This window comes from Leptodactylus fuscus, chromosome 11 (genome assembly GCF_031893055.1).
Source record: "Leptodactylus fuscus isolate aLepFus1 chromosome 11, aLepFus1.hap2, whole genome shotgun sequence".
Lineage (NCBI taxonomy): Eukaryota > Metazoa > Chordata > Amphibia > Anura > Leptodactylidae > Leptodactylus > Leptodactylus fuscus.
Window position 1 is genome coordinate 76,169,206 of NC_134275.1, and position 26,367 is coordinate 76,195,572.

The 26,367-nt window shown below is 41.9% G+C and overlaps 2 protein-coding genes across 2 annotated transcripts in view; one reads left to right on the plus strand and one right to left on the minus strand.

Moving 5' to 3' along the window:
• Positions 1 to 1,804, minus strand: part of LOC142184881 (butyrophilin subfamily 1 member A1-like) — a 30,829-nt gene extending 29,025 nt beyond the window's left edge. Inside the window, exon 1 of the mRNA XM_075260007.1 lies at positions 1,759 to 1,804. Within this exon, the coding sequence (XP_075116108.1) occupies positions 1,759 to 1,804 (46 nt within the window). The remainder of the gene's footprint in view (positions 1 to 1,758) is intronic.
• On the plus strand, positions 1,730 to 25,972 carry LOC142184873 (butyrophilin subfamily 2 member A2-like). The gene is made up of 9 exons (XM_075259992.1): positions 1,730 to 1,813; positions 1,899 to 2,057; positions 17,815 to 18,165; positions 22,731 to 23,006; positions 23,155 to 23,271; positions 24,362 to 24,382; positions 24,488 to 24,508; positions 24,822 to 24,848; positions 24,934 to 25,972. The coding sequence occupies exons 2-9, from the start codon at positions 2,003 to 2,005 to the stop codon at positions 25,473 to 25,475; spliced, it is 1,410 nt and encodes a 469-aa protein (XP_075116093.1). The 5' UTR covers positions 1,730 to 1,813; positions 1,899 to 2,002; the 3' UTR covers positions 25,476 to 25,972.
• Positions 25,973 to 26,367: the final 395 nt, after the last annotated feature.

Sequence of the window (26,367 nt, forward strand, 5' to 3'; positions counted from 1 at the left end):
AAGTGTGGGGGCAACTGGAGGGGTCATTACACTATAGGGGCAACTGGGGAAAGACATACTGTGGGGCAACTGGAAGGGGTATTATAATATAGAAGTAGATGGAATGGACATTATATTGTGCAGGAAGCTGGAGGGGAACAATAAAATATAAGGCCAACTGGAAGAGGACATTATACTAGAGGGGCAACCAAAGGGAGGCATTATACTGTGGAAGTAGGTAGAGAGTGACATTAAACTGTGGAGGTATAATGTGGGAGCTGCTGGAGAGGAACATTATACTATGGGGGAAACTGGAGGGGGACATTATACTGTGGGGTAAGGTGGAGGGGAACATTATACTATGGGGACACTGGAGAGGGACATTATACTATGTGGACACTGAAGAGGGACATTATACTATGGGGGCAACTGGAGAGGAACATTATACTATGGGGACACTGGAGGGGGACATTATACTATGGGGGCAACTGGAGAGGAACATTATACTATGGGGACACTGGAGGGGGACATTATACTGTGGGGTAAGGTGGAGGGGAACATTATACTATGGGGGCAACTGGAGAGGGACATTATACTATGGGGGCAACTGGAGAGGGACATTATACTATGGGGCAACTGGAGAGGGACATTATACTATGGGGACACTGGAGGGGGACATTATACTATGGGGACACTGGAGAGGGACTTTATACTGTGGGGTAAGGTGGAGGGGAACATTATACTATGGGGGCAACTGGAGAGGGACATTATACTATGGAGGCAACTGGAGAGGGACATTATACTATGGGGACACTGGAGAGGGACATTATACTATGGGGACACTGGAGAGGGACATTATACTATGGGGACACTGGAGGGGGACATTTTACCATGGGGGCACACCATGTCAGGGTGACTGTAGGGGCATTATACTGCATGGGGGGCACACGAGAAATGGACGAGGGTGGAACTAAATCGTGCACTGCCCATTCTCTCCCTCTTTCAGTGCTTTGCTTGCCAGGTCTGGGCTTACACGGGATAAGTAATAGAATAAAACCTGTCCTGCAAAAACAAACCTTATACAGTCCCTAGAAATATAAGAAGTTACGGCTGTCAGAATACGGCGACACGAAAAAGAGTTTTCATTTTTTAAAGTTTGGATTTTAGTAAAGGTCTTAAAGAATGACAAAAGCCGTAATCGTAGCGAGCCGCAGAGCATAGACAGCCTATCGTTCCTGCTGCACCGTAAAAACAAATCCCATAAGAAAATAGCAGAAATTGAGTTTTATCTAATTCTGATTCTTTTCCCAGTTTCCCAATACACTGAATAATAAATGGGATATTTATGGTGACTGGAGTATGCAATGCTAGTCTTTACACCCCCGCTACTGGCAGGAGAGTCGCCTCACTTGACTCTTTATAACATAGTGGCTGACACAGCTGCAGGCTTCGCTACAATGTATCAGATGTCTCTTCCTGCAGATTATTTCCTTGTCCGTTGCGTCGGTATGTTGTGGTTCACTATGGAGAGGAAGGCAGCAAAGCCTTGTGGGAATGTTTTAGGAGGGGGCGATGGCCAGGACTCTTAAAGAACATAGCAAAAATACAATGTGTGAAAAAAGTGGTAGGTCCCTTTAAGAAGGACAAAAGTGGTTGTGTCCCCGTTACTTGTGCACACATGTGGTAGAGGAGATAAAACGAAAGCAACAGCTTAGTGTACCCCCCCTCCCCCTGCACCCTCAGATGGACGCCCTCCCATGTGTATGAGCAGATCATTACCGGAGACTGCAGGGACCAGGACCAGGACAGTCAGCAGCGCCTCCATTCCTCACCGGTATGGTAGAGACTTTGTGGGAATCTTCCTCGCCCTCGCCCCCTCCCTGGTTGCCGCCTCTCACACCCTTTTTCATTTCTGTCAGCATTTCCTCAAACACAAGAAACACATGATCAAGTCTACAGAAGTCCTGCTCAAGATGGAAGGAGAAAGCTGACGGGAAACTAGAGACCCAAGAGACCTGGGAAGATGGACAAGGTCTGCAGGATTCCTTGTGTCCTCCTCCTGGCTGCTGCAGTCTCAGGTACAGTAACCTATAGATATAGGGACCGATATACAAGGGAAGGGCGACTGCTCAGGATTGTCTCCTATGTGTTACACACGTACAGCAAAGCAAATACTCAGATTAGGGGCAGGGGCGTAAGAAGGAACCAAGACGCCCAGAAGAAAACTTACCGTATACCTGAGACAGCAAGTGCAGAATCTGAAAAGTCTGTAAGTGATTAGGTCTCATTTACACGTTTACATGCAATATTATCCCCCATAGTGGCCCCTGCACACAGTATTATACCCCATAGAGGACCCTGCACACAGTATTATATCCCATAGTGACCCCTGCACACAGTATTATGTCCCATAGTGACCCCTGCACACAGTATTATGTCCCATAGTGGCCCCTGCACACAGTATTATGCCCCATAGTGTTCCCTGCACACAGTATTATGCCCCATAGTGGTCCCTGCACACAGTATTATCCCCCATAGTGACCCCTGCACACAGTATTATGTCCCATAGTGACCCCTGCACACAGTATTATGTCCCATAGTGGCCCCTGCACACAGTATTATGCCCCATAGTGTTCCCTGCACACAGTATTATGCCCCATAGTGGTCCCTGCACACAGTATTATCCCCCATAGTGGCCCCTGCACACAGTATTATGTCCCATAGTGGGCCCTGCACACAGTATTATCCCCCATAGTGGCCCCTGTACACAGTATTATGTCCCATAGTGGCCCCTGCACACAGTATTATGTCCCATAGTGGCCCCTGCACACAGTATTATGTCCCATAGTGGCCCCTGCACACAGTATTATGTCCCATAGTGGCCCCTGCACACAGTATTATGTCCCTTAGTGGCCCCTGCACACAGTATTATGTCCCATAGTGGCCCCTGCACACAGTATTATGTCCCATAGTGGCCCCTGCACACAGTATTATGTCCCATAGTGGCCCCTGCACACAGTATTATCCCCCATAGTGGCCCCTGCACACAGTATTATCCCCCATAGTGGCCCCTGCACACAGTATTATGCCCCATAGTGGCCCCTGAACACAGTATTATGTCCCATAGTGGCCCCTGCACACAGTATTATCCCCCATAGTGGCCCCTGCACACAGTATTATCCCCCATAGTGGCCCCTGCACACAGTATTATCCCCCATAGTGGCCCCTGCACACAGTATTATGTGCAGTGTTTTTTTATGTCCTCTCACCTCCTCTGGGCCTCCAAGCATTATACTTTGGGGTCTGAAAAGATCCCCCGAATATGATGATAGTGTTTGTGGGGTTCTTAGACCCGCAGCCTCACTTTCCGATACTGGCTAACAGGAGCAGGACCGGTAAGTATATAGGGCCCGTTACCTGTTGGTTGCCTGTTACTCCAGCCGGTAATGGCCTATTGAATATCCCCGCAGGGATAGCGTCTGTCAGCGGCCCCCTAATGTCCTGGGCTCTGCGGCTTCCCCGGTAGTTGCGGCCCTGTATCTTGTAGACAATATTTTCTCATTTATGGTATTGATTATTATTCGCTCATTGTCTATTTCTTTTCTGTTCTTCTTTCTTCTATCCTATCCAGCTATTGCTTGTACTTATGTGTCGGCTGTATTTAGATGATATATTTATGGTATTTTTTCTATTTGTTTTTATAGAATTATTTTATCCTACAGTTACGGTAATACTGTTATTATTGTGACATATTGATTCGTTTGCTTATTCCCTTCTCCAGTCCCTTTATTATCTGTCCCCATTATACAAATCATTATACAGTTATTACTGTATTTTTGATAGATCTATTAATTTAAAGGGTTTGTCCAGGCAAATATAATTTTTTTTTTAGCCAGGCTGGCAGAGGTGGAAAAATTGTTAAAAAATCATGCTGGCCTTTTCCGGATGCTCCGGAGCCTCCCAGCATGGTCCGGTCCTGCCAGTCTTTTGTTGTGATCCGGCGGACGCCTTATGTGGCTATTATAGGTCAATCAGCGGCTTTAGTGGGAGGGATTGGAACGTCGCAGCCAGCGAGGAGTTTCACTTCAAGAAGACAACGGAGCAGCGAGACCGGACCGCGCGCCTGGGATAACGCTCATTAATTCAGTAGAGACCTGCAATACCAAGAACAGCCACATGGACTAGATCAGTATTGTTTCTGCACAAAAGCAGCCATGTTTCTCTACTGTAATACAACCGCTATAATGTACGTGACCGGTCGGTTTCCTCTATCCCTGTAACCCTGAAGTTGAACTCGGGGAAACTCCCGGCAGTGCTCAGCTGTTTTACTTCTGTCTTGTGGTTTCTTCTCCTGACAATTAGGTTGATGACAACAGATCTGACCTTGTTATTGAGACAGGAAACTAAGTAGTCAGATCTCTTTGGTTACATTACCGCACAATGTCGCTGAGTTGACTATAATCCTGCGGGCGTCTCTGCTGTCCATGCAATGGAATAAATTCCCTGGTCTTGGCGATTTATGGCACATTTAGATCATGGTTTTTCTCAGCGCCTTGTCTGTCTTCTGTCATTGTCAGGACATCTGGCATCCACACCTTTTATATCATCAATCAGGTGCAAGTCCCTTAAAAGTTCCTCTACCAAGCCATTGGCCCCCCTACCCGGTTTAGACATCCTGCTTCTCTGGGGTCTTCTCAAACACCTCCAACTTAAGGACCAGCTCCAGTGATTCTCCTTCATGGGAATGATCTGGATTTGCACAACTGTCCATAACCTTGTCCTCATTGGAGTAGATCCCGCCATTATGGGGGACCAATGGCACTCAAGAGCTTACGGCTATGAAATCAATGTCCCCTCAGTGTTGTCGCTCAGAATATCACTGGTCACTGGTGGTCCCAGCCGGGAAGATATATCACAAGATATAGCAAAGTTGTCCAGCCCTTAGGAGCTTATCTGACTACTTTGGCCCCTGCCACCACATGAGAAGATGCATCATATAGGTGTAACCTTCTGGACTGACACGGCCACGAGCAGCATCAAATCTGAAAGAGACCAAAACAAGTTGTGGGTTAAACAACTGATGTAGGAAGGATTTACATCAGCATAAGGGGAACCATTCTCATAAAAGAGATCGCAACTTCCTGAATGTGATGTAAAGAGTGAGATCACCGAGCTGGCAGAGAAAGCAGAAAATCAGGTAATGAAGAAATAAACTGTGTCTCATAGACATGTCAGAACTAAGAGCCATGGAAACTATGAAAGACTTTAAAAAAAACCTCAAAACGTACAAGAATATAATACTGCGTCCTATCTCCAAGCCTATACCAACTGTAACACTGCTCCTATATACAAGAATATAACTACTATAATACTACCTCCTATGTACAAGAATATAACTACTATAATACTACTCCTATGTACAAGAATATAACTACTATAATACTACCTCCTATGTACAAGAATATAACTACTATAATACTACCTCCTATGTACAAGAATATAACTACTATAATACTACTCCTATGTACAAGAATATAACTACTATAATACTACCTCCTATGTACAAGAATATAACTACTATAATACTGCTCCTATGTACAAGAATATAACTACTATAATACTGCTCCTATGTACAAGAATATAACTACTATAATACTACTCCTATGTACAAGAATATAACTACTATAATACTGCCCCTATGTACAAGAATATAACTACTATAATACTACCTCCTATGTACAAGAATATAACTACTATAATACTACTCCTATGTACAAGAATATAACTACTATAATACTACCTCCTATGTACAAGAATATAACTACTATAATACTACTCCTATGTACAAGAATATAACTACTATAATACTACTCCTATGTACAAGAATATAACTACTATAATACTGCCCCTATGTACAAGAAAATAACTACTATAATACTACCTCCTATGTACAAGAATATAACTACTATAATACTGCTCCTATGTACAAGAATATAACTACTATAATACTGCTCCTATGTACAAGAATATAACTACTATAATACTACTCCTATGTACAAGAATATAACTACTATAATACTACTCCTATGTACAAGAATATAACTACTATAATACTGCCCCTATGTACAAGAATATAACTACTATAATACTACCTCCTATGTACAAGAATATAACTACTATAATACTACTCCTATGTACAAGAATATAACTACTATAATACTACTCCTATGTACAAGAATATAACTACTATAATACTACTCCTATGTACAAGAATATAACTACTATAATACTACTCCTATGTACAAGAATATAACTACTATAATACTACCTCCTATGTACAAGAATATAACTACTATAATACTGCTCCTATGTACAAGAATATAACTACTATAATACTACTCCTATGTACAAAAATATAACTACTATAATACTGTTGCTATGTACAAGAATATAACTACTATAATACTGCTCCTATATACAAGAATATAACTACTATAATACTACCTCCTATGTACAAGAATATAACTACTATAATACTACCTCCTATGTACAAGAATATAACTACTATGGTGGGGCCACACAGTGGCTCAGTGGTTAGCACTGCAGCCTTGCAGCACTGGAGTCCTGGTGTTCAAATCCCACCAAGGGCATAAAACCATCTGCAAGGAGTTTGTATGTTCTCCCCGTGTTTGCATGGATTTCCATCCCATATTCCAAAAAAAAAAAAAAAAAGACATACTGATAGGAAAAAATGTACATTGTGTGCTCTGTGGGGCTCACAATATACATTTAAGAAAAAAAAAGAAAAGAATATAACTACTATAATACTGCTCCTATGTACAAGAATATAACTACTATAATACTACTCCTATTTACAAGAATATAACTACTATAATACTGCCCCCATGTACAAGAATATAACTACTATAATACTACTTCCTATGTACAAGAATATAACTACTATAATACTACTCCTATGTACAAGAATATAACTACTATAATACTGCTCCTATGTACAAGAATATAACTACTATAATACTACTCCTATGTACAAGAATATAACTACTATAATACTACTCCTATGTACAAGAATATAACTACTATAATACTACTTCCTATGTACAAGAATATAACTACTATAATACTACTCCTATGTACAAGAATATAACTACTATAATACTACTCCTATGTACAAGAATATAACTACTATAATACTGCTCCTATGTACAAGAATATAACTACTATAATACTACTCCTATATACAAGAATATAACTACTATAATACTACTCCTATGTACAAGAATATAACTACTATATATACGTCCTATAGACGGAGGGCCTGTCCACTAAGAAGCAGTTACCTGCAGACCCTATAGACTATATTGGGACCCCTCAGGTTTCTGACACTGATATGGATGTCTTTGATTTCCTCCTTAGTTCTCTTGGATTGTCCATCACATAAGGTGTCTCCTCTGATTTTTAGTATTCGGCAATCCCAGACTCCACCTTTGTGACTTCCGTATCTATATCATGGACATGTGAGATTGTTATTACTTCTCACAATATGATTATATATTGGGGGGGGGGGGCAGTTTTTCTTTTACATTTTATTACAGCATTTTGCCCATAAAGTATTTCCTGAATACAATTATGTAGAAAATCTTCAACATGGGAACAATATTGTCAGAAATTGATTGTGGATTCTGCAGCAGGTAATTTCAGCCAGAAGGGGGCACCAGTGACGGTATAATCACAGCAGTGTCTTGTCGTCTACTTTGCCTCGATTTTTTAAAAATAAGATGATGGGATTTGCCTTTAATTTTTGTATGTAAAGGTTTTTATAATCAGGTTGTCGAGGGTCTTGTTCTGCATTTGATTATTAGGTCTGGGGTCTGTATTTATTTAGAGGGTCTCCTTCTGTATTTGATTATTAGGTCTGGGGTCTGTATTTATTTAGAGGGTCTCGTTCGGTATTTGATTATTACGTCTGGGGTCTGTATTTATTTAGAGGGTCTCGTTCTGCATTTGATTATTAGGTCTGGGGTCTGTACTTATTCAGAGGGTCTTGTTCTGTATTTGATTATTATGTCTGGGGTCTGTACTTATTCAGAGGGTCTCGTTCTGTATTTGATTAATAGGTCTGGGGTTTGTACTTATTCAGAGGGTCTCGTTCTATATTTGATTATTAGGTCTGGGGTCTGTATTTATTTAGAGGGTCTCGTTCGGTATTTGATTATTAGGTCTGGGGTCTGTATTTATTTAGAGGGTCTCGTTCTATATTTGATTATTAGGTCTGGGGTCTGTACTTATTCAGAGGGTCTCGTTCTATATTTGATTATTAGGTCTGGGGTCTGTATTTATTTAGAGGGTCTCGTTCGGTATTTGATTATTAGGTCTGGGGTCTGTATTTATTTAGAGGGTCTCGTTCTGCATTTGATTATTAGGTCTGGGGTCTGTATTTATTTAGAGGGTCTCCTTCTGCATTTGATTATTAGGTCTGGGGTCTGTATTTATTTAGAGGATCTTGTTCGGTATTTGATTATTAGGTCTGGGGTCTGTATTTATTTAGATGGTCTCCTTCTGTATTTCATTATTAGATCTGGGGTCTGTATTTATTTAGAGGGTCTCCTTCTGCATTTGATTATTAGGTCTGGGGTCTGTATTTATTTAGAGGATCTTGTTCGGTATTTGATTATTAGGTCTGGGGTCTGTATTTATTTAGAGGTCTCCTTCTGCATTTGATTATTAGGTCTGGGACCTGTATTTATTTAGAGGGTCTCCTTCTGCATTTGATTATTAGGTCTGGGGTCTGTATTTATTTAGAGGATCTTGTTCGGTTTTTGATTATTAGGTCTGGGGTCTGTATTTATTTAGAGGTCTCCTTCTGCATTTGATTATTAGGTCTGGGGTCTGTATTTATTTAGAGGATCTTGTTCTATATTTGATTATTAGGTCTGGGGTCTGTATATATTTAGAGGGTCTCCTTCTGTATTTGATTATTAGGTCTGGGGTCTGTATTTCGGGGTTTCTGTGTATGGCGGCTCGTTCTATATTGATGCAGGAGGTCTGGGTTGTCTTTGATTTGGGGGTATTTGTTCAGGGCTCAGTATTACATTACATGTACTTAGGGTGCACAGTTATTACATTACACGTACTTCACAATAGTAATGGGCACAGAGCCGTTGCTGCACTACAGAGCCATAGACCCCATTTGTGCCGCGTATTATAGGAATGATTCGGTGATTTTTCGGCACACTTGGCGCCAGGTCAGGTGTCATTGTAAGTTTCTCTTGCGGTACGTGGCTAGAATTTTCCAGTCTAGTTTTTTGGATATAGTCAAATGAGCCTGAGCCAGAAGCGACATCATCCTATTTACTATATGGGAGGCGCACTACATACATAGGGCGACATCTGGGACCGGACAACCCACTGGAACAACTCCATGGTGGTTCAGCTGATAGACTTCTCTCCATTACACAATGGTGCCCGCAGCCAAACTGTGCCCAGCTGATAACATCTCCAATGTAAACCGAGCCCAATCTATGCAAACTCGGGCACAAGGGACGTTATCTGGAGGTAATAGGAAAGGTATTGTCAATATACGGGGCTGATCTGGTGAAAGCAGCTGTATGGAAGGGAATGTGTCACCAGTAAATGACCTATTACTAAAGCAAGTTTTATGTTTTTTAAGAATTTCTTAAATATGTTTTTTTTTCATTTTGCTATTTTTTCTGCAATTTTCACTCTGGCCACTAAGCCTGATAATAGACTGAGACTTGCCAATTCTTTAGGGGGAGGATTACAATAGAAGATAACACCTCTATCCAATACTGACAATAGATGATGCCACTCACCTATCGGCACAGAATACGTCTCTCCCATAGACCTCAATGAGTTGGCTCCAGACTATTGCTACCTATGGCCATGACTATGCCATAAAGCGTATCACTAAGTGCTGTTATCAGAACATATAGCAGGAGCCAGATGTCGAGCATTAGATTTATGGGAGCACATACAGGGTTTCCTTGAAGCCGGTGCAGGGGTTATATGTGGAGATGTAATGTCTTGTAGGTTTCCGAGGTGTAGTGACCTCCAGGGTCAGAACGGCTCACCAGAGGATCCAATGGTGAGGATAGTAATGGAGGCTAATAGGGTCTATCTCCTAGGGATTGATATAGGACGGGCCTCAGAATCTCTGTATCTGATGGGTCCGACACTGGTGAGCCCGCACTGATATGGCCCCTTTAATGCCAATCCACCAGCTATCTTATAATGGCATTGTATAGCGGCACTAAACTAACAAAGTAGAGACATTGTATGTTATGTGTAACACGGAAGAACCTACAAGGTATAACATGAGGTCCCCGGGCCCCAATACAGAGTTTCTAAGAGAGCCCCCACCATGTGCCATTATGTGTTAGACCTTCAGACCCTTTGCTGTCGCCTCCGTCCCGACTTCTGGGCCTGACCTGCCGTGACAATCCATCACTGACACAATGACAATCAAAAACTCCCTGCACTAAAAATAGAAAGATGTCTCCTCCCTATGTATCAATGGTAAGTATTGACTGTGCCGGCCGCTTCCGTCTCCTCGACAGCACATACATCTTGTGAGAGTCTTGTGGAGTGTTGCACAATTGTTTTTAAGATATAGAAAGTTGCTCTAAAGTTCACAGCCTTAAATTATACTGTTTACAGTGACGAGCGACAGGTCATGTCATGCAAGGTGCATTAAGGTGTGCGAATACGTAAAAGAGGTCACCAAGCACATGGCAGCGATAGCAGTTACAACTAAGTCTAGTACATGATGACAAGGAGATGACAGTAAAGGGTTAATTATTCTTTACAATTTATGAGATGATCATAGAAAAATACTAAATGACATTGCAGTACCACTTGTGACCACCGGAGGCCGTTCCTTCAGTCTTCACTGGGTAAGGTAGTTTGTACACTATATTAAGGTTGGAATGGTATGGACTTCCGACCACTACAGACCTTACAATGGGTCGGGGTAACTAAAAGCCAAAGTTGCCCATGAGATGAATGTAATGTAGGGTCGGGCAGAGTTGGAGTCGCTTTGGCACTTGAGGGGAACTGAGACTTTCTATGCTCCCCTAGCCTATGTTTTTGGATCAGTAGGTCTTCAGGAACTATGGCCGAAGCTTTGACGGGTCACCTGCCATTGACTCACATGGTTTGGTAATGGGATTGGTTGGACATGACACCAATGAGGCCAATGGAGCCGCACCCGCGCGGCCGAGTTTCTAGTTGCGTACTCCTCTGGTATATTTTCTGCGGTTCCAGGTTGTCCTAACTTCATCAACAGAATTTCCCATGATGGGGAACTACTCCGCTTGGAGAACTTGACAGCTGTGAGGTTTTGCTGGGGGCGTTCGTTTTTCCGCTGACATCATCCTCGCTCCTGAATAGATGAATTTTTTGCTAAAAATGTGGCTTATTGATAAGAAAGTGCAGGGCGAGACGTAGCTGACATTCAACAATAGCAACTAAAAACTCAATCCCGAGGGTGAGAAAGAGCTCCGGATCTCCACACAAGATGTCAGTCATTATCCGGGACCCCTCATCACTATGGCGTTGTGAGTCGGTGACCGTGTCATTACATCCCCTCCTGCTATGTCATTATCTCTGACAATCAAGTGACATGTGGCAGAGGAGCGGGCGCTGCCTGCAGCTGGGAATGGCTTTTATCAGGGCACTGGAGGATCTGGCACTAGGACCCTGCTACCAAGTCCTCCAAGGAGTCCTCAGCAAAATCGTTATTCCTATTTACATTGCATCTTATGCCCTAGAGCCGATACATAAGGCCCCGGGCAAACTGGGAGAATGACGAAAACTTGTGGCAGATTTTACTGATTCTAGACACCGGTTTGTCTCTTTATTTGTCACAGATAAGGACCGAATATAAATGTGCAGCGAGATTAGTGTAGCACGGCCAATAGTCCCACTTGTCTCACTCTAGTAATATCTAGTAGTGGTATCCAGAGAAGTAGCATGTTATAGTATCCAGAGAAATAGAGATATATAATATCCAGAGAAATGTGTATATATATATATATATATATATATATATATATATATATTATCCAGAGAAATAGAGATATATAGTGTCTAGAGAAATAGAGATATATAATATCCAGAGAAATAGAGATATATAATATCCAGAGAAATAGAGATATATAATATCTAGAGAAATAGAGATATATAATATCTAGAGAAATAGAGATATATAATATCCAGAGAAATAGAGAAGAGATATATAATATCCAGAGAAATAGAGATATATATTATCCAGAGAAATAGAGATATATAATATCCAGAGAAATAGAGATATATAATATCCAGAGAAATATATATATATATATATATATATATATATATATATATATATATTATAAAGAGAAATAGAGATATATAGTATCTAGAGAAATAGAGATAGATAGTATCTAGAGAAATAGAGATATATAATATCCAGAGAAATAGAGATATATAATATCCAGAGAAATAGAGATATATAATATCTAGAGAAATAGAGATATATAATATCTAGAGAAATAGAGATATATAATATCCAGAGAAATAGAGAAGAGATATATAATATCCAGAGAAATAGAGATATATAATATCCAGAGAAATAGAGATATATAATATCCAGAGAAATAGAGAGATATATATATAATACCCAGAGAAATAGAGATATATAGTGTCTAGAGAAATAGAGATATATAATATCTAGAGAAATAGAGATAGATAGTGTCTAGAGAAATAGAGATATATAATATCTAGAGAAATAGAGATATATAATATCCAGAGAAATAGAGATATATAATATCTAGAGAAATAGAGATATATAATATCCAGAGAAATAGAGATATATAATATCCAGATAAATAGAGATATATAATATCCAGATAAATAGAGATATATAATATCCAGAGAAATAGAGATATATAATATCCAGAGAAATAGAGATATATAATATCCAGAGAAATATATATATATATATATATATATATATATATATATATATATATATAATAATATCCAGAGAAATAGAGATAGATAGTATCTAGAGAAATAGAGATAGATAGTATCTAGAGAAATAGAGATATATAATATCCAGAGAAATAGAGATATATAATATCCAGAGAAATAGAGATATATAATATCTAGAGAAATAGAGATATATAATATCCAGAGAAATAGAGATATATAATATCCAGAGAAATAGAGATAGATAGTATCTAGAGAAGTAGAGATATATAGTATAATATCTAGAGAAATAGAGATATATAATATCCAGAGAAATAGAGATATATATAATATCTAGAGAAATAGAGATTATATATAATATCTAGAGAAACAGAACTTTATAGTGTCCAGAAAAGAGAGTTTTATACTGTGCAGAAGATAGAAGCTTATGGTGTCCAGATAACTGGAGCTTTACACATTCAAGATAAATAGAGTCCTAAAGTGTCCAGACAGATAGAACTTTATAGTATCCAGAGAAATAGAGCCTTAAAGTATCCAGGCCGATAGAGCTTTATCTTGTCCAGATAACCAGCGCTTGCCCCAGATCTCTGCATTTATTATTGACAACTAACAAAATGAAATGAATAAAGAAAAAAGAAATGTAAACCCCATCAATGTTCGGTGTGACCTTTGCCCTTTGCCTTCTTCTCGGTACTTGCAGACAGTTTTTGGCAGATCTCAGCAGGAAGGTTGTTCCCGCCGCCATCTTGTAGAACAAGCCCAGATCTTCTGTGGATGTTACTTGCTCCAATCTTTCTGTCTTCTGTTATCCCAGACAGACTGGATGATGAGATCAGGGCTATATCTGCGGGGGCCGGATCATCACTTCCAGGCTCCTCCTCCAAAGGGCAAAGGTCACACCAAATATTGATGGGATTTACCTTTCTCATTTCTTCATTCACTTAGTTTTGTTAAATGATAAAATTAAACTATTAACCCTTCTATTTCTGAAAGCATAGCAGAGAGATGGAGGAGCCGTCGTGTCCGGCATGTTACAGACAACCCATTGATTTGTGTAATGCTTATTTATAACTGTGGGGGCGTTGCAGGGAAAAAACTGCCAAATTTCTCCACTGATTCAGTTTATGTTAAAGGGGACCCTTCTAAGAAGTAAAGATTGCCTAAGAAGGACAATCCCTTTAATGCTTGCAAATGTCATGCAGGTGCAAATATAACAGAATGAGGCTCCTCCAGAGTCTTCGCTCATCCAAACAATCTCTTGGTCAGCAGCTGAGAGTCTATGGTTATGGGTGCAGAGGGGAGACATCCCCGGCTCCTCCGTCGTGTTTGTGGAGTAAATGTCACATATTTCCATGGGCATAGCTGACATACCTGGCGTGGTGTGCAAGCAGAACAGGTTACACTGGCGTAGCAGCGATCCGTGCAAGCTCTCTTCTAATTCTGGCCAAAACTAGTGATGGAAAAGCAAAGGAAAGCCCGCAGGTAAATACCAGGCAATGGCGGGAGTCGTAACTCCATACTATAAGCTTGTCCTGCGCTCATGGAGTTGTCTGTCCTGTTAGGGTCCATTCACACGGAGTAAACGCGCTCATTTTGGTAAAGAATACACGTGTAAAAAGAAGACTCCCATTGACTTCAATGACATTTTACACGTGTATTTTGCCAATGAGTGTGCGTTTACTCCGTGTGAATGGACCCTTAGCATTGGGACACTTCTGCATGTAACGTGAGCGAGTTCTAGAAGAGGTCAGAGCTATGGGATTGCTATTTATACCTTTCTGCAATATATTGGGGAGGGGGACATCAGACAAAAGATTCTGGCCTCTGGGATCTAAAGCTATGTCCATAGGGGGATTTGCTAACCTGCTACATCAGAATATTGGGGTAATGGTGCATTCTAGGTACATGACCTGGATCTGCCTATAAGACGCAGCATGACACCACTTTTTTAGACAGACGGAACAGGGCAGGGATCTAGACTAGTCCGGGGAAGGAAGCTCAGGGGGTCACATTTACTCCCAGAAAGCTACATGAGCAGAGGAGAAGAAGCTGCCGCCATGTTCAGACTTCTTCACCACCATCTTTTACATCAACGTCATCCGATATTATTTCCATTAAAATCCATGAGTGTCGTGAGTTTGGCATCTTTATCAAAAACCAGCCATTTTTTCACCCTTGTGAAGTCCACGGAAGAGAAGAAGGTGGAGACCATTGTAGACACTTTGTCTCCAAGTCCATCTCCTCTGCAAGATGGATTGAAATAGTGCGTGTTGTGAGAACGTCAGGATAAGACATTCGCCCATCTGATGTAACCCTGGCTGGTTTTGGTGTTTGCTGATGTATCTGCAGAGAGTCCTATGGTTCCCGTAAGGACATGACATGAGTTTGGCCACCTCATTCCAGGGGCCCATTGCAGTTGTTTTGCTGCCTCTATCATATTAATTGGCATGAGATTGGGTTCTGAGCGCGACCTATTGATCTCACTGGCATGAAATATACAGAGCGCGATATAAAGGGCTTATTAATAAACCTAATAATATGTCAGTAAATATTGAGCTTGTGTCAGGTCCTGAGTTGGGCGTATCGGCAGATAAGACCGCCACTATCAGTCACCTCATAGGTACAAGGTTTATCCTTCTCTCTCGGCAAAGGTCACTGCTTGGAGCGTGTCTATTAATGGTGAAATAACCCAACTTTCTACTGATCAAGAGGCTGGACTTAGTCAAGTCTTATTGTTGGGTATCCTAATTTGGAAATGTGTGTACATGAGGAGTAACAATATTCCTGACCATGATATGACTTATATTTTGCGGTTTCTCCTCTGTGGGCTCTATCTGTGATTCTCAGTTGTCTCTGAGCAATACAAAGGAGATTCTGAATACGCTCACTCCGAAGCATCAGCATCATATAGGACATTATAGGGAAGTACTGATCAGTATTGATGTGAATGAAGCATTTGGCGTCAGATAGAAAACTTACCGCTAGCTGCAGCAGAGCCCGTGTCTGTGTCTCTACTTCCCACTTGGCTCCTCCTCCCTCTTTCTGTCTCCATAGACTTCTATGAGAACATGTGGAGGACTTCACTACACTGAATAAGGCTTCTTATCCATGTATATCTCAGCCTCCCATTGCTCCATTTGTAGGTTTCCGGATCCCCGACCTCACCCCTGGAGAAAGAAACTACTTTAGATAAATCAGAGGAGACAAACCTGAGGTTGTCTGGTACCAAGATTCTCATGGCATTGTGGAGAAATTTACATACAAGCGAAACCTCTCCAAAGATCACTTCTTTAAGAAGTCCAGCCCCTTAACCAAACCAATAGAGATGAGCGAGTAGCATTAGATCAAACACCTCGCTCCCATAGGAATGTGTGTAAGCGGCCGAACACCAAGGGGTTAAGCACATCGAATATTCACTGCTCTTATCCCCTTGGTGTTCGGCCGCTTACACGCATTCCTATGGGAGCGAGGTATTCCATTGAATACTACTCGCTCATCTCTACAAACCAGATTTTCCGCAATGGATTTTCATTTTCACCAAATATTAAGGTTACTGGTCACCATCTTGGAGAAGACCACCTTTTAGAAGTCCACTTTTCAGTCTCGAATTGAAGCAGGTTCTCCGGTATCTGACATACTTTCTCTCAATTACCTGTAAGAACAAAATGTGACCCTACGAGATGGAAAAAACACGAAGGGCATGTTCTCTGCTTTTAGACAAATATCTGGAAAGTCTGGTTTGTATTTGCCGAGTCTGTTGGCTGTCACGTAGACTCGATGCAGAATATGGACGAGATGTTCTCTGACTGTACAGACTTCAAAAATAATCTCAAATAAGATTAATAAGGTTTAAGAAAAGTAGAGAGAAGAGCCTTGAATACGATCTGCTGTAAATGCTCCTGTATATTCTTCCAGCCGACCTCCCGCTGCAGTGGAAAGAAGAGCGACAGCAGGGGTGGCTGACAAGCTGAGTATGGAGCGCGGTGCCCGCAGCACAATCTTACTCACAATGTGCTGGAAGCAGAGATGACTTTTTATCTCATGCCCCTGTCAGTAGATATGATGATGTCCGTGTTATCCGGCCGGCTGGTGACACTTCTGCAGCCCGTATTCATCACCATCTCATATTGTAATCCAATCCTTCTTAGTCCAGAAGTCTAGTGATCGAAGAATCTGCCACCGGCGTCATATACTTGCTGGGCGGAAGATTGTTGATGGGCTGATCATAAACAAGGGCAATTATTAATATGCTCGGGCAGTTGTGCCAGATTTGCAGTTTTTCTAATATACCGTAAGATCTCAGTACCAAGATTTGGGCATTTCCATATCTTCCATGGACTTCTAGTGGTTGGACCTTCAAGAATCCAAAGACTTAGGTTGTTCGGTTCTATTTACCATAGAGGTCACCTCTTCATTCTGTGCTCTGGCCATAGGAGCAGAGTATTGGAGTTCAAGCGGTGAGAGATCCAACATATGATGGACACCAATGGTGCTCGATGGACTACATTGATATAGAATGGGTCCATTGGGTTCCATCATGTTGTCCACCATTTTACTGAAAAAAAGCAGAATACTGATCTATTTTTTCCATCAAATGTGATGCAACCCACAATAGACGGGACCTCCAGCACTATCAGGAGATATGGTCTACAATATCACTCACCAGAGATAACACTTTCCATTGTTGTTGGATTCCACCAAAATGGAGGTTATTTGGAGTTATATCTGTAATGTCCATTAGCAGTATCACCATGTAGAGAAGGTTTCTGTGGATGTAGATGACCTTTTACCTTTTACATCCTTTGTTTTCTTTATCTCCTTTAGGTAACTTTCAGCTACAAACACAGGACACGAAACAAATAGCAGAAGTGGGGTCACAGACTTTTTTACTGTGCACCTTGTCATCGCCACAGGGTCTTACTGAGTTGAAAGTGCACTGGTTCCGCTCTCTTTACCACTCGACAGTATTCTTACTGAACAATGGAAAGGAGGACAAGGAGAGGCAAAGTCCTGAGTATAGTGGAAGAACAACTCTCCGGGCTCCTCCTGGCTCTGGGGACCTGACCCTGGTGTTACACAATGTCACCCTCTCTGATACAGATATGTATCACTGTTTCGTGGAGAACACCACCAGCAAACAATATAAAGAAGTGGTCGTAGAGCTTGTTGTCATAGGTAAGTGTGAAGAATCATTGTCAATCTGTATTCCTCCAGAAAGTCCTGCCAAGAGTCCACCCTCCATGGAGTGACATTACAATTAGGTTACTAAGTGCCCCCCAGAAGGTCCGGTGAAGAGTCCATCCTCCATGGAGTGACATTACAATTAGATTACTAAGCGCTCCACCAGAAGGTCCGGTGAAGAGTCCACCCTACATGGAGTGACATTACAATTAGTTTACTAAACGCTCCGCCAGAAGGTCCGGTGAAGGGTCCACCCTCCATGGAGTGACATTACAATTAGGTTACTAAGCGCTCCATCAGAAGGTCCGGTGAAGAGTCCACCCTCCATGGAGTGGCATTACAATTAGGTTACTAAGTGCTCCCCAGAAGGTCCGGTGAAGGGTCCACCCTCCATGGAGTGACATTACAATTAGGTTACTAAGCGCTCCACCAGAAGGTCCGGTGAGGAGTTCACCATTCATGGGCAATGTTACAATACAGTCCCAAGTGCTCCTCTAGAAAATCCTGCCAAGAGTGTTCCAGCCATGGAGTGTGGTTAGAATTATATTACCAAGTGTGTCTCCAGAAGTCCTACTAAGGGTCTGCCTTTTATGAGGTGAGGCTAGAGTTAGGTTACCAAGTGTTCCTCCAGAAACAGTACACCGTCGATGGAATGAGTGGCACATTTCATGCCTAGTGATGTGTCGTCCATATTGTCATGGCGTTGGCTAGTGCTTGACCATTGTTATTACTTTCTGAAGGGCTACATGTTGTAGTTGTGCACTGACTACAGTGGTAAGAGAAGTCAACGACTGTGGTTGTGCAGGAACAGTAAATGTATTAATTTTTTTTTCTTCTACTTGGAGACACAATTTTTAGCATCAAAATGGAATTGGAAAATTGGTATTGATAGATGTAGATCTGCTTTAGCACCCAATTATAAGTTAATGTGGCCCATTGGGCATTGATATCAGTTGCATGACAGATTTGGCACTATGTTGTGGTTTCCATCAGGAGAACATTATAGGGAACACTATCTAAAATTTTTACATGGTCATTTGCATCATCTTTGTCATAGACTATGATATGATGTGGTTTGGTAAGCTGGAGCGCAATGACACAGTAGAGGTTATTTGAGTTATGGGCGACAAGTTAATCAGTCAATAAATCTAGCCAAACCTCCCTCATGGAATATGTAGACTTGGCAGGAGTTTTTTGGAGGAACACTTGTCAATATAAGTTGAACCTCATCCCAATATTGATGTCTCTCCATCAACCAACACTATAACTGGTAAAGGCATGGGAAGGTCAGCCAGATATTTAGTAAATTGTCCAATATATGGGTAGATTTACTTTTCAAAAACATTCAGATTTCTGCCTTCTTTGCCGTCTTCTCCAATTCTTTTAAGGTCAACACAAATAACATTTTTTAGGCGGAATTTCCTTATTAAACTAGTTTATAACAGGTTTGGCGATATCTCAAGTCATGTCGCAAAGGCTTCTTGAAAGTCAGGAACTTAGAGGCAGTTTTCTTTTTTCCATGCAGGAAAGTTTATTTGCATACCGTGTCCCAGATTTCGTAGGAGAGCATGAATGGCCATTGTTCTTCTATAGGTGGTTGTCCCCAAGGAGACATAGTACTCTTAGATGAAGAAGGAGATGGTTTGGGAAGGGGTGTGTAGGGGAGTTGTCCGGCATTTACATATGTAAACATACCCTGGCACCGTCACATTTTGTAGGTTGACTGAACAGCACTAGGCTGGTAACCAATAATCTTGGCCGTGTACTCATCCTTAATGTTTTTGGATGCAATTCCTGGATTCACTGCCACCGGTCACAAGTAAAACAGAGTCATGGAATAATAGGAGCAACCAAAAACCTCTACAGTTACATATATCTACCAGAATACTTCAAGCTTCAGAATATACCTGGAGGGGGTCAATACTAGATCATGAAGCATTCAGGTTACCTTATGGCCTATGTGACATTGTCAGTCTTGCAGAGTGACAGATCCTTGGGTTATTCTTATATAAAATCCCTTGTCTATAGCTTATAAACAAGTAGCTTACGTTCCAAACTTGTCTATGACCACAGAGATCTGACCACCAACTATAGGCCCCTGATAGAACTATGGTCCACCCATTCAGAACGGCAGCATGTTTGGTTCCCTCTTATGCAGTCAGGAGAATATCAAGAAATGTTATATTCCAAAGCAGGCCAAGTATTATACAGGTAAGAGACGACGAGTGTTACGTACGACAAAGGTTTGACGTCGTCTGTTTATGAAGATACATGGACAATTGGTGGTCTAGACTGGGGTTAAAACCTATTGTTGTCTGTGACTTGGTGTAAGTGTTGGTTAAGGAACGTTTGGGAGCTATTCATAGAGTTTGTGATGGTGTCGGATGGTTACGTTCCTGGTGGTCTATGTTATTAGTAGTGACCCTGGTGGTCCAGTGTACAGGACACTACACGTAATAGGAATCTAGTGGTTACAAACACTCCAGGTTCCAGGGCTGTCCTTACACTGTCCCATACTCTTCTACACATCCCATTAGCTGAGGTTTCTTTGGTGATGCCTCACTAGTTATATTTAAGTAATAACATTGTGGTTCACAAACATTCTCCGACTTAATTGACGTCATGTGTACAAACACTTAGTGCACTAAAACCTGACATTTCCTCCATACAAGGTCATCCATCCACTTTACGAGACCGAGATCACTGATGATAATCGTGGACATAGGTCATACACTTCTACAGATACTTCTTAAAGCTTCTCCTCTCCTCATGCTCAGTTGACTACAGGGAACCCAAAGATCTGACTGGGATATGGGGAATTATTTAAAAGATCCTCATACTGTAGTATATCATCTGGACAGGGTCAAGGCTGCCAGACCATACTTGAGATCAAAGAGTTCCCACCGCATCCCAAGCCAGAAGAGCTAAAGTAGCTCTACCACGTGAGGTCCCCACCAAACATCTCCCCATATCTGAGCTTCCTGAACCACTGACAAGATGAAAGGAAACGTTGAGGAGCATTTCAGGTTCTGAGCTGAACATCCCTTTAAGTCATGGCTGGTTATAACGGGACATAAGCAGGACACGAGAGAATAGACTATAATTATTTGTCTAATTTTTGACATTCGGTTCTGTCCCATCTTCTAGACCTCAGATCTATTGTCTGAATTGCTTCAGATTAAAGGTGTCATGAGATGGATTTTGAGATTATAAGACCCTAAATACCAGACATTGGAATCAACCGTGATCTGAACCCCTGTCATGAGTGTAGCTATGGGGTCAACCAGATCCTGATGTCTAAGGGAGTCCAATGCAACGCTTTACAAGATTATTATAGGTGGCACATAGTAGCTGGGGCTCTTTGACAGAAATTGCTCTGGGGTTCAGGAGTTTCAGGCCACCCATGTTCTTAGTTGCAAGTTGTATAATATGAGCTGAGAAATCTCCGTACGCTGATGCAGCCGCTTACTCACTCAGGATTTTCTCATATATATCATTGTCCGGTATGACAGATGGGAGAAGCCAGTGACCTATTCTAAAAATCAGCGATAAATCTTTCATGTGACATTTTACCTCCTCACGATGCTTCATTCATGCTAAAGAGATATGTAAAGGTCACCTCCTCCAAAACAGAACATAATGGCTGATGGCGGCTGAGTATATTAATAATGCAAAAATTACCCGTTCCTTCTCCTTCTTGGGATAGTGGTCTAGTTCTTATTCCAGATAGAAACTAAAAGTTTAGGTTTCCTCTAGAAAAGTTCCACCTCTAACCTGCAGTCTTAGTCATCTCATTGCTCCTCATAGGCCATAGTTCATCCCACGTGTTGGCTTCTTGAGCCATGTGGTAGTCTTAAGAGTCTAGCTTATATTCCCCTTTCCTCGTCCTGTGGTGTTCAGTAGGAGTGGATGTGGAGACCAATGCTGGAGATTGAGGAAATGATATGGCCTGAAGGTATCGCCACAGAAATCCACTTTAGGATGATGGTCTAAGGTCTAGGTTTCAGTTCTCAGAATAGATATGGATGCCATCAGTAGAATGAGGCAAAGGTTGACATGAGGAGAGTAGTCTGGATGTGACAAGATGGGACCATAGTCAGGAATGGAGCCAAAGGTCAGAATCACAAGTGGAACAATAGGCACCAGCAGACAATAGAAGGGTAAGGGTAGACAGAGGTCAGGAACAGGATCAATAGCTATAAATCAGTGACCAGCACACAGGACCTGGAGTAAGGTCCTATCTGATCCTTGGGTACTGGTTGCCTTGTCAAACAAAATGGGTGTTGAGGAAGAACAATAGAGAACCCTAGAGGCATTGCTGGACCAGTTGCCTAGGAGGACCCGTAACCACCAGCTGAGGATCGGTGCAGGAACCGGGAAGAGTTAGCAACAGAAACATCACATTCTACCTTCACATCTATGGAGTTGGACATCTCACCTTTTTCTCATTAATCATGACTACAATTTGTTTCTTGTAATGTCATCACAACATGAATGTGGGTCATGATGGGCAGCGCCATTGTTTAACCACATTATTTTGCTGTCTTTGGATCTTTCAGGAGTTGGCTCCGTCCCTGTCTTGAGGGTCTCTTTGCAAGATTACTCCATTGGTGTCTCTTTCGTCACGTCAGACTGGTTTCCAAGTCCAGAGATGCACTGGGAAGTGGATGGTGGTAACGTGGCTGCTGATAACCAGATTATTCACAACCAGAGCAACGGTCTGTTCCAATTAGAGAGCAAAATCTTACTCAAAGGACCCAGTGATGGACATGTGTTTGGAGCTGTGCGCCATCCAGTGACCGGGAGGGAAGTTGGACTGTATATGGAAATTGCACGTAAGTCTTGTGTTATATTGGCACTGCCTGACCATGGCCGTTGTCAACAACCAACGTATCAGTCAGTCTTTGTTACCCTTGTATCTGGTATTTGTCTTTATTTCTTGCCCATCCTTATATATTCGTTATCATTTCTTTGTCTCTTTAGCGGACATATTTCCTCGCCTCTCGTCCTGGATGTATGCCTTCACCTTCTCCGTTGTAATCTTGGCAGCAGGAGCCATACTTACAATTATTTACATTTGGAGGCAGCACAACCAAAATGGTGAGACTTACAGGGGTTGTCAGGTTCTGAAAACTCATATATTATTAGGGCACTATAAGTTAATGGAGGGGGATCTCCCGTTCATGTATTGAAGACCCTCATCTATTATCCAAACTGGAGAGCAGCCATAAAGATCATCTGGAGGACCCAGACACAGATGGCCCATTGATTTCTAGTGGACAACATGTAATGCTTTCTTTCCCCTGCAGGGGCGCTCTAGGAGAATTTAATCCATCTAAATTCTGCAGATTAAAGTTGATTTCTGGGGGTCTCAGCAGTAGGACACCCTGTGATCAGCCTATTGTAGTAGAACCTTCTAAAAAAAAAAGGAATTGTCCAAACAGAACATACATGGGCCAGAAATGAACATTGGTTGAGATTCTCATGCCCGATAATTGGTCCATGTAAATGTGCCAGTGATCACTTGACAAACAAGCAAATGGTTGGATGAAAAAGTGATAATTACCCACATCGATTGCCATGGCGGTCTTGTTTTGATAGGACCTGGGTCTTGGACTGGTCTTTACTTCTGGGTAACTCTTGGTATACAGTACATGTTTGCATAGACTATCAGTGGCCACAACATAGACCTATCTTAGCCAGCGATTGCCTGATCGGGCATTTCCTCTTATTAGAGAGATAACCAGAAGTAGAGTCCATTAGGGGCCTGGCGAATCCAGCCCAGCCCAAAAAGCAAGTAGCCTTTCTATGTTAGATCATAAAGGACCATTGCATATAACATTTCATTATATAGATGGTGGTTGCACAGGTGAGTTCCCCAGTTAGTGTCTAGATCATTGCAAGGGATTAAGGAGAGGTCAAGTTTGACAGCGTCTCAAAAGCTATGGTCACCATCAGTGATGTCTTCTAGGCTTCTCTGGTATCTACATGATCACGACCCCCTTATGATGATCCTAAAGAGACTTGGACCTCTTGAGACAATCCTTGACGTCCATTGGTCAGCTGTCTGTAAATTCACAACACTTCAATCTGTGTCTACAATATAACCTCAAGGAGATCCCCTCCCCTCCTGAGATAAGCCTGTTGACACTTGATAGCTTCTGATCTTGTGTTTTTTCCTCTGTTTCAGTGGACCTCCATAGGAGTATAGGTGAGTTTGGCACAATATATGATCATACGATACAATCCAGGTAGTGACCGGTATCCCAGTGTATATTCTGTCTAATGTGTATATTCTGTCTTATCTGTTTCACAGAAACTCTCTCATCTGAAGTGGGTAAGTCTCAAATTACAAGATATCAATGAGTATGAGACTCGCCAAGCACCCTATATACCCCGTCAAGGACATCTACAAGGAGTTTGTATGGTCTCTCCATGTTTGTGTGTTCTCCAAAGACATACTGATAGGGAAAAAAACCCTCCCCTCCTTGTAGAAGACCACAATGATGTTGGTTGGCCATCCAGGGTCTCCTTGCCCCGCACTGGTCCACGTTGTCCATATCGTCCCATCTTCCAGGTCCCTACAATAGCTGTGACTATCCAATTATCTTATGGGTTATTTATTACGTTCTTCTCTTCTTTAATCTTAGCTTGGAGAAAAGCTGTTATGTCTCCAGGTAAGTGACCTTATTTACCTCCTACCGTCTTTTATTACCATTTTAGCTCTTTTTACGCCACCTGAATTTCACCTTCTTCTTTCAGAATATGTTACATTATCTCCTGAAACGGCCCACCCTGAGCTGTCTGTAGGCCCCAACCTCATAACACTGGTCAATGCACCACCAGACGACCCACCACTACCAAGTAATTCCCGTTTTGAAACTGAGCGTTGCTGCCTTGGCCTACCTGTCTTATCCACTGGTTGCCATTACTGGGAAGTTGAGGTGGGGAACTGCCTTGAGTGGGCCGTTGGAGTGGCATCCCCCGAGGTCCGGAGAAGAGGACACGCATACATGTTTCGTCCCCAGGAATATATTTGGTGTATTTCTCGTTTTGTAGAAGACTTTAAAGCCCTAGACACTCAAGAAGCTGCTCTACCAGAGGTGGTAGGACAACTGGACCGAGTTGGGGTCTATCTAAATCTTTCAGGGCCCCGGCAGATTACTTTCTATGGTCCAAGAAGTTGGGATGCCCTTTATACATTTGATGATGTTGGAAAAGTTAGAGGAAGGGTCTTAAGTGTGTTACCCTTCTTCTGGTTGGGCAGAAGTGGAAGTTCATTGAGATTAGTGGTTGGATCCTAAGAAGAGATCCGTAATGTGAATAATGAAAAGTTTAAAGGGGCGCTCCAGGATTTACAGATCAACTGGATCAGGGTCATTGTAGTGTGAACCAACCAGCCTTACCGATACGTAAGACAAGACCGAAATAGGAAATGGACAATTCTGGAAACTCGGCAAAGTAATGGCTGACAACCAAGGATCTCACAAGACTCTCAAATTCATCTTGACTTGTGTTTGATAGTCTGGGTCAGTCTGCTCTCACCTGATCCTATGGATGCCGGACTAGCAGTGAATCGTATATTCTTATATAGGAGAACAGGGAATATGGGAATATAATGGGATTATTTCTGAACGCTGTCTATATCCATTGCTTCTGCTGGGGCAGATCTAAAAGTACGCCCCCTGGAGGATACCCCTTTTTGTGTTTATGATATTGCACCGTTTTTGCACTGAAATCGAGGTGCTACCTGCACCCCACCCTACCCGATTAATATTATTATAACAGATGCTGTTACACATTACAGATATCACACATATGGTATATTTTTGTATATTTTTTTACTAATTAAATTTCTTTGCTCTGACATGTTCTCTTCTTCAAATTTGCTTTTTGATCTTTGAAATTTGCTTTGGAAATAGGAAACCAAAGATGTCTCTAGGAGAGTGTTGTGGGCATGCTCTGTGGTGTGCGGAGAGGTCGCTGTACAGGGAGACGGAAGCGGACATTAAATACAAAAAGGCCAAAAACTGCGGGCCGGACATGGAGGCATCTAGAAGGGCAGTACCCGCTTCTGTTGTCAGGTGTATCCCTGTATCACTTACATCTTCTCCATTACGTCTGTCCATGTGGACACCTTATCTTCTTATTCCTGGATTGAGGCATTTCCTAGTCAGTGACTCCTCGGTAATTTGC

Bases quoted from the DNA above. Each gene is read 5' to 3' on its own strand.
- LOC142184873 (XM_075259992.1), top strand. From the start codon at position 2,003: ATGGACAAGGTCTGCAGGATTCCTTGTGTCCTCCTCCTGGCTGCTGCA. The intron at 24,383-24,487 runs GTGAGTTTGGCA...TCTGTTTCACAG, and splicing joins GGACCTCCATAGGAGTATAG to AAACTCTCTCATCTGAAGTG. The intron at 24,509-24,821 runs GTAAGTCTCAAA...CTTTAATCTTAG, and splicing joins AACTCTCTCATCTGAAGTGG to CTTGGAGAAAAGCTGTTATG.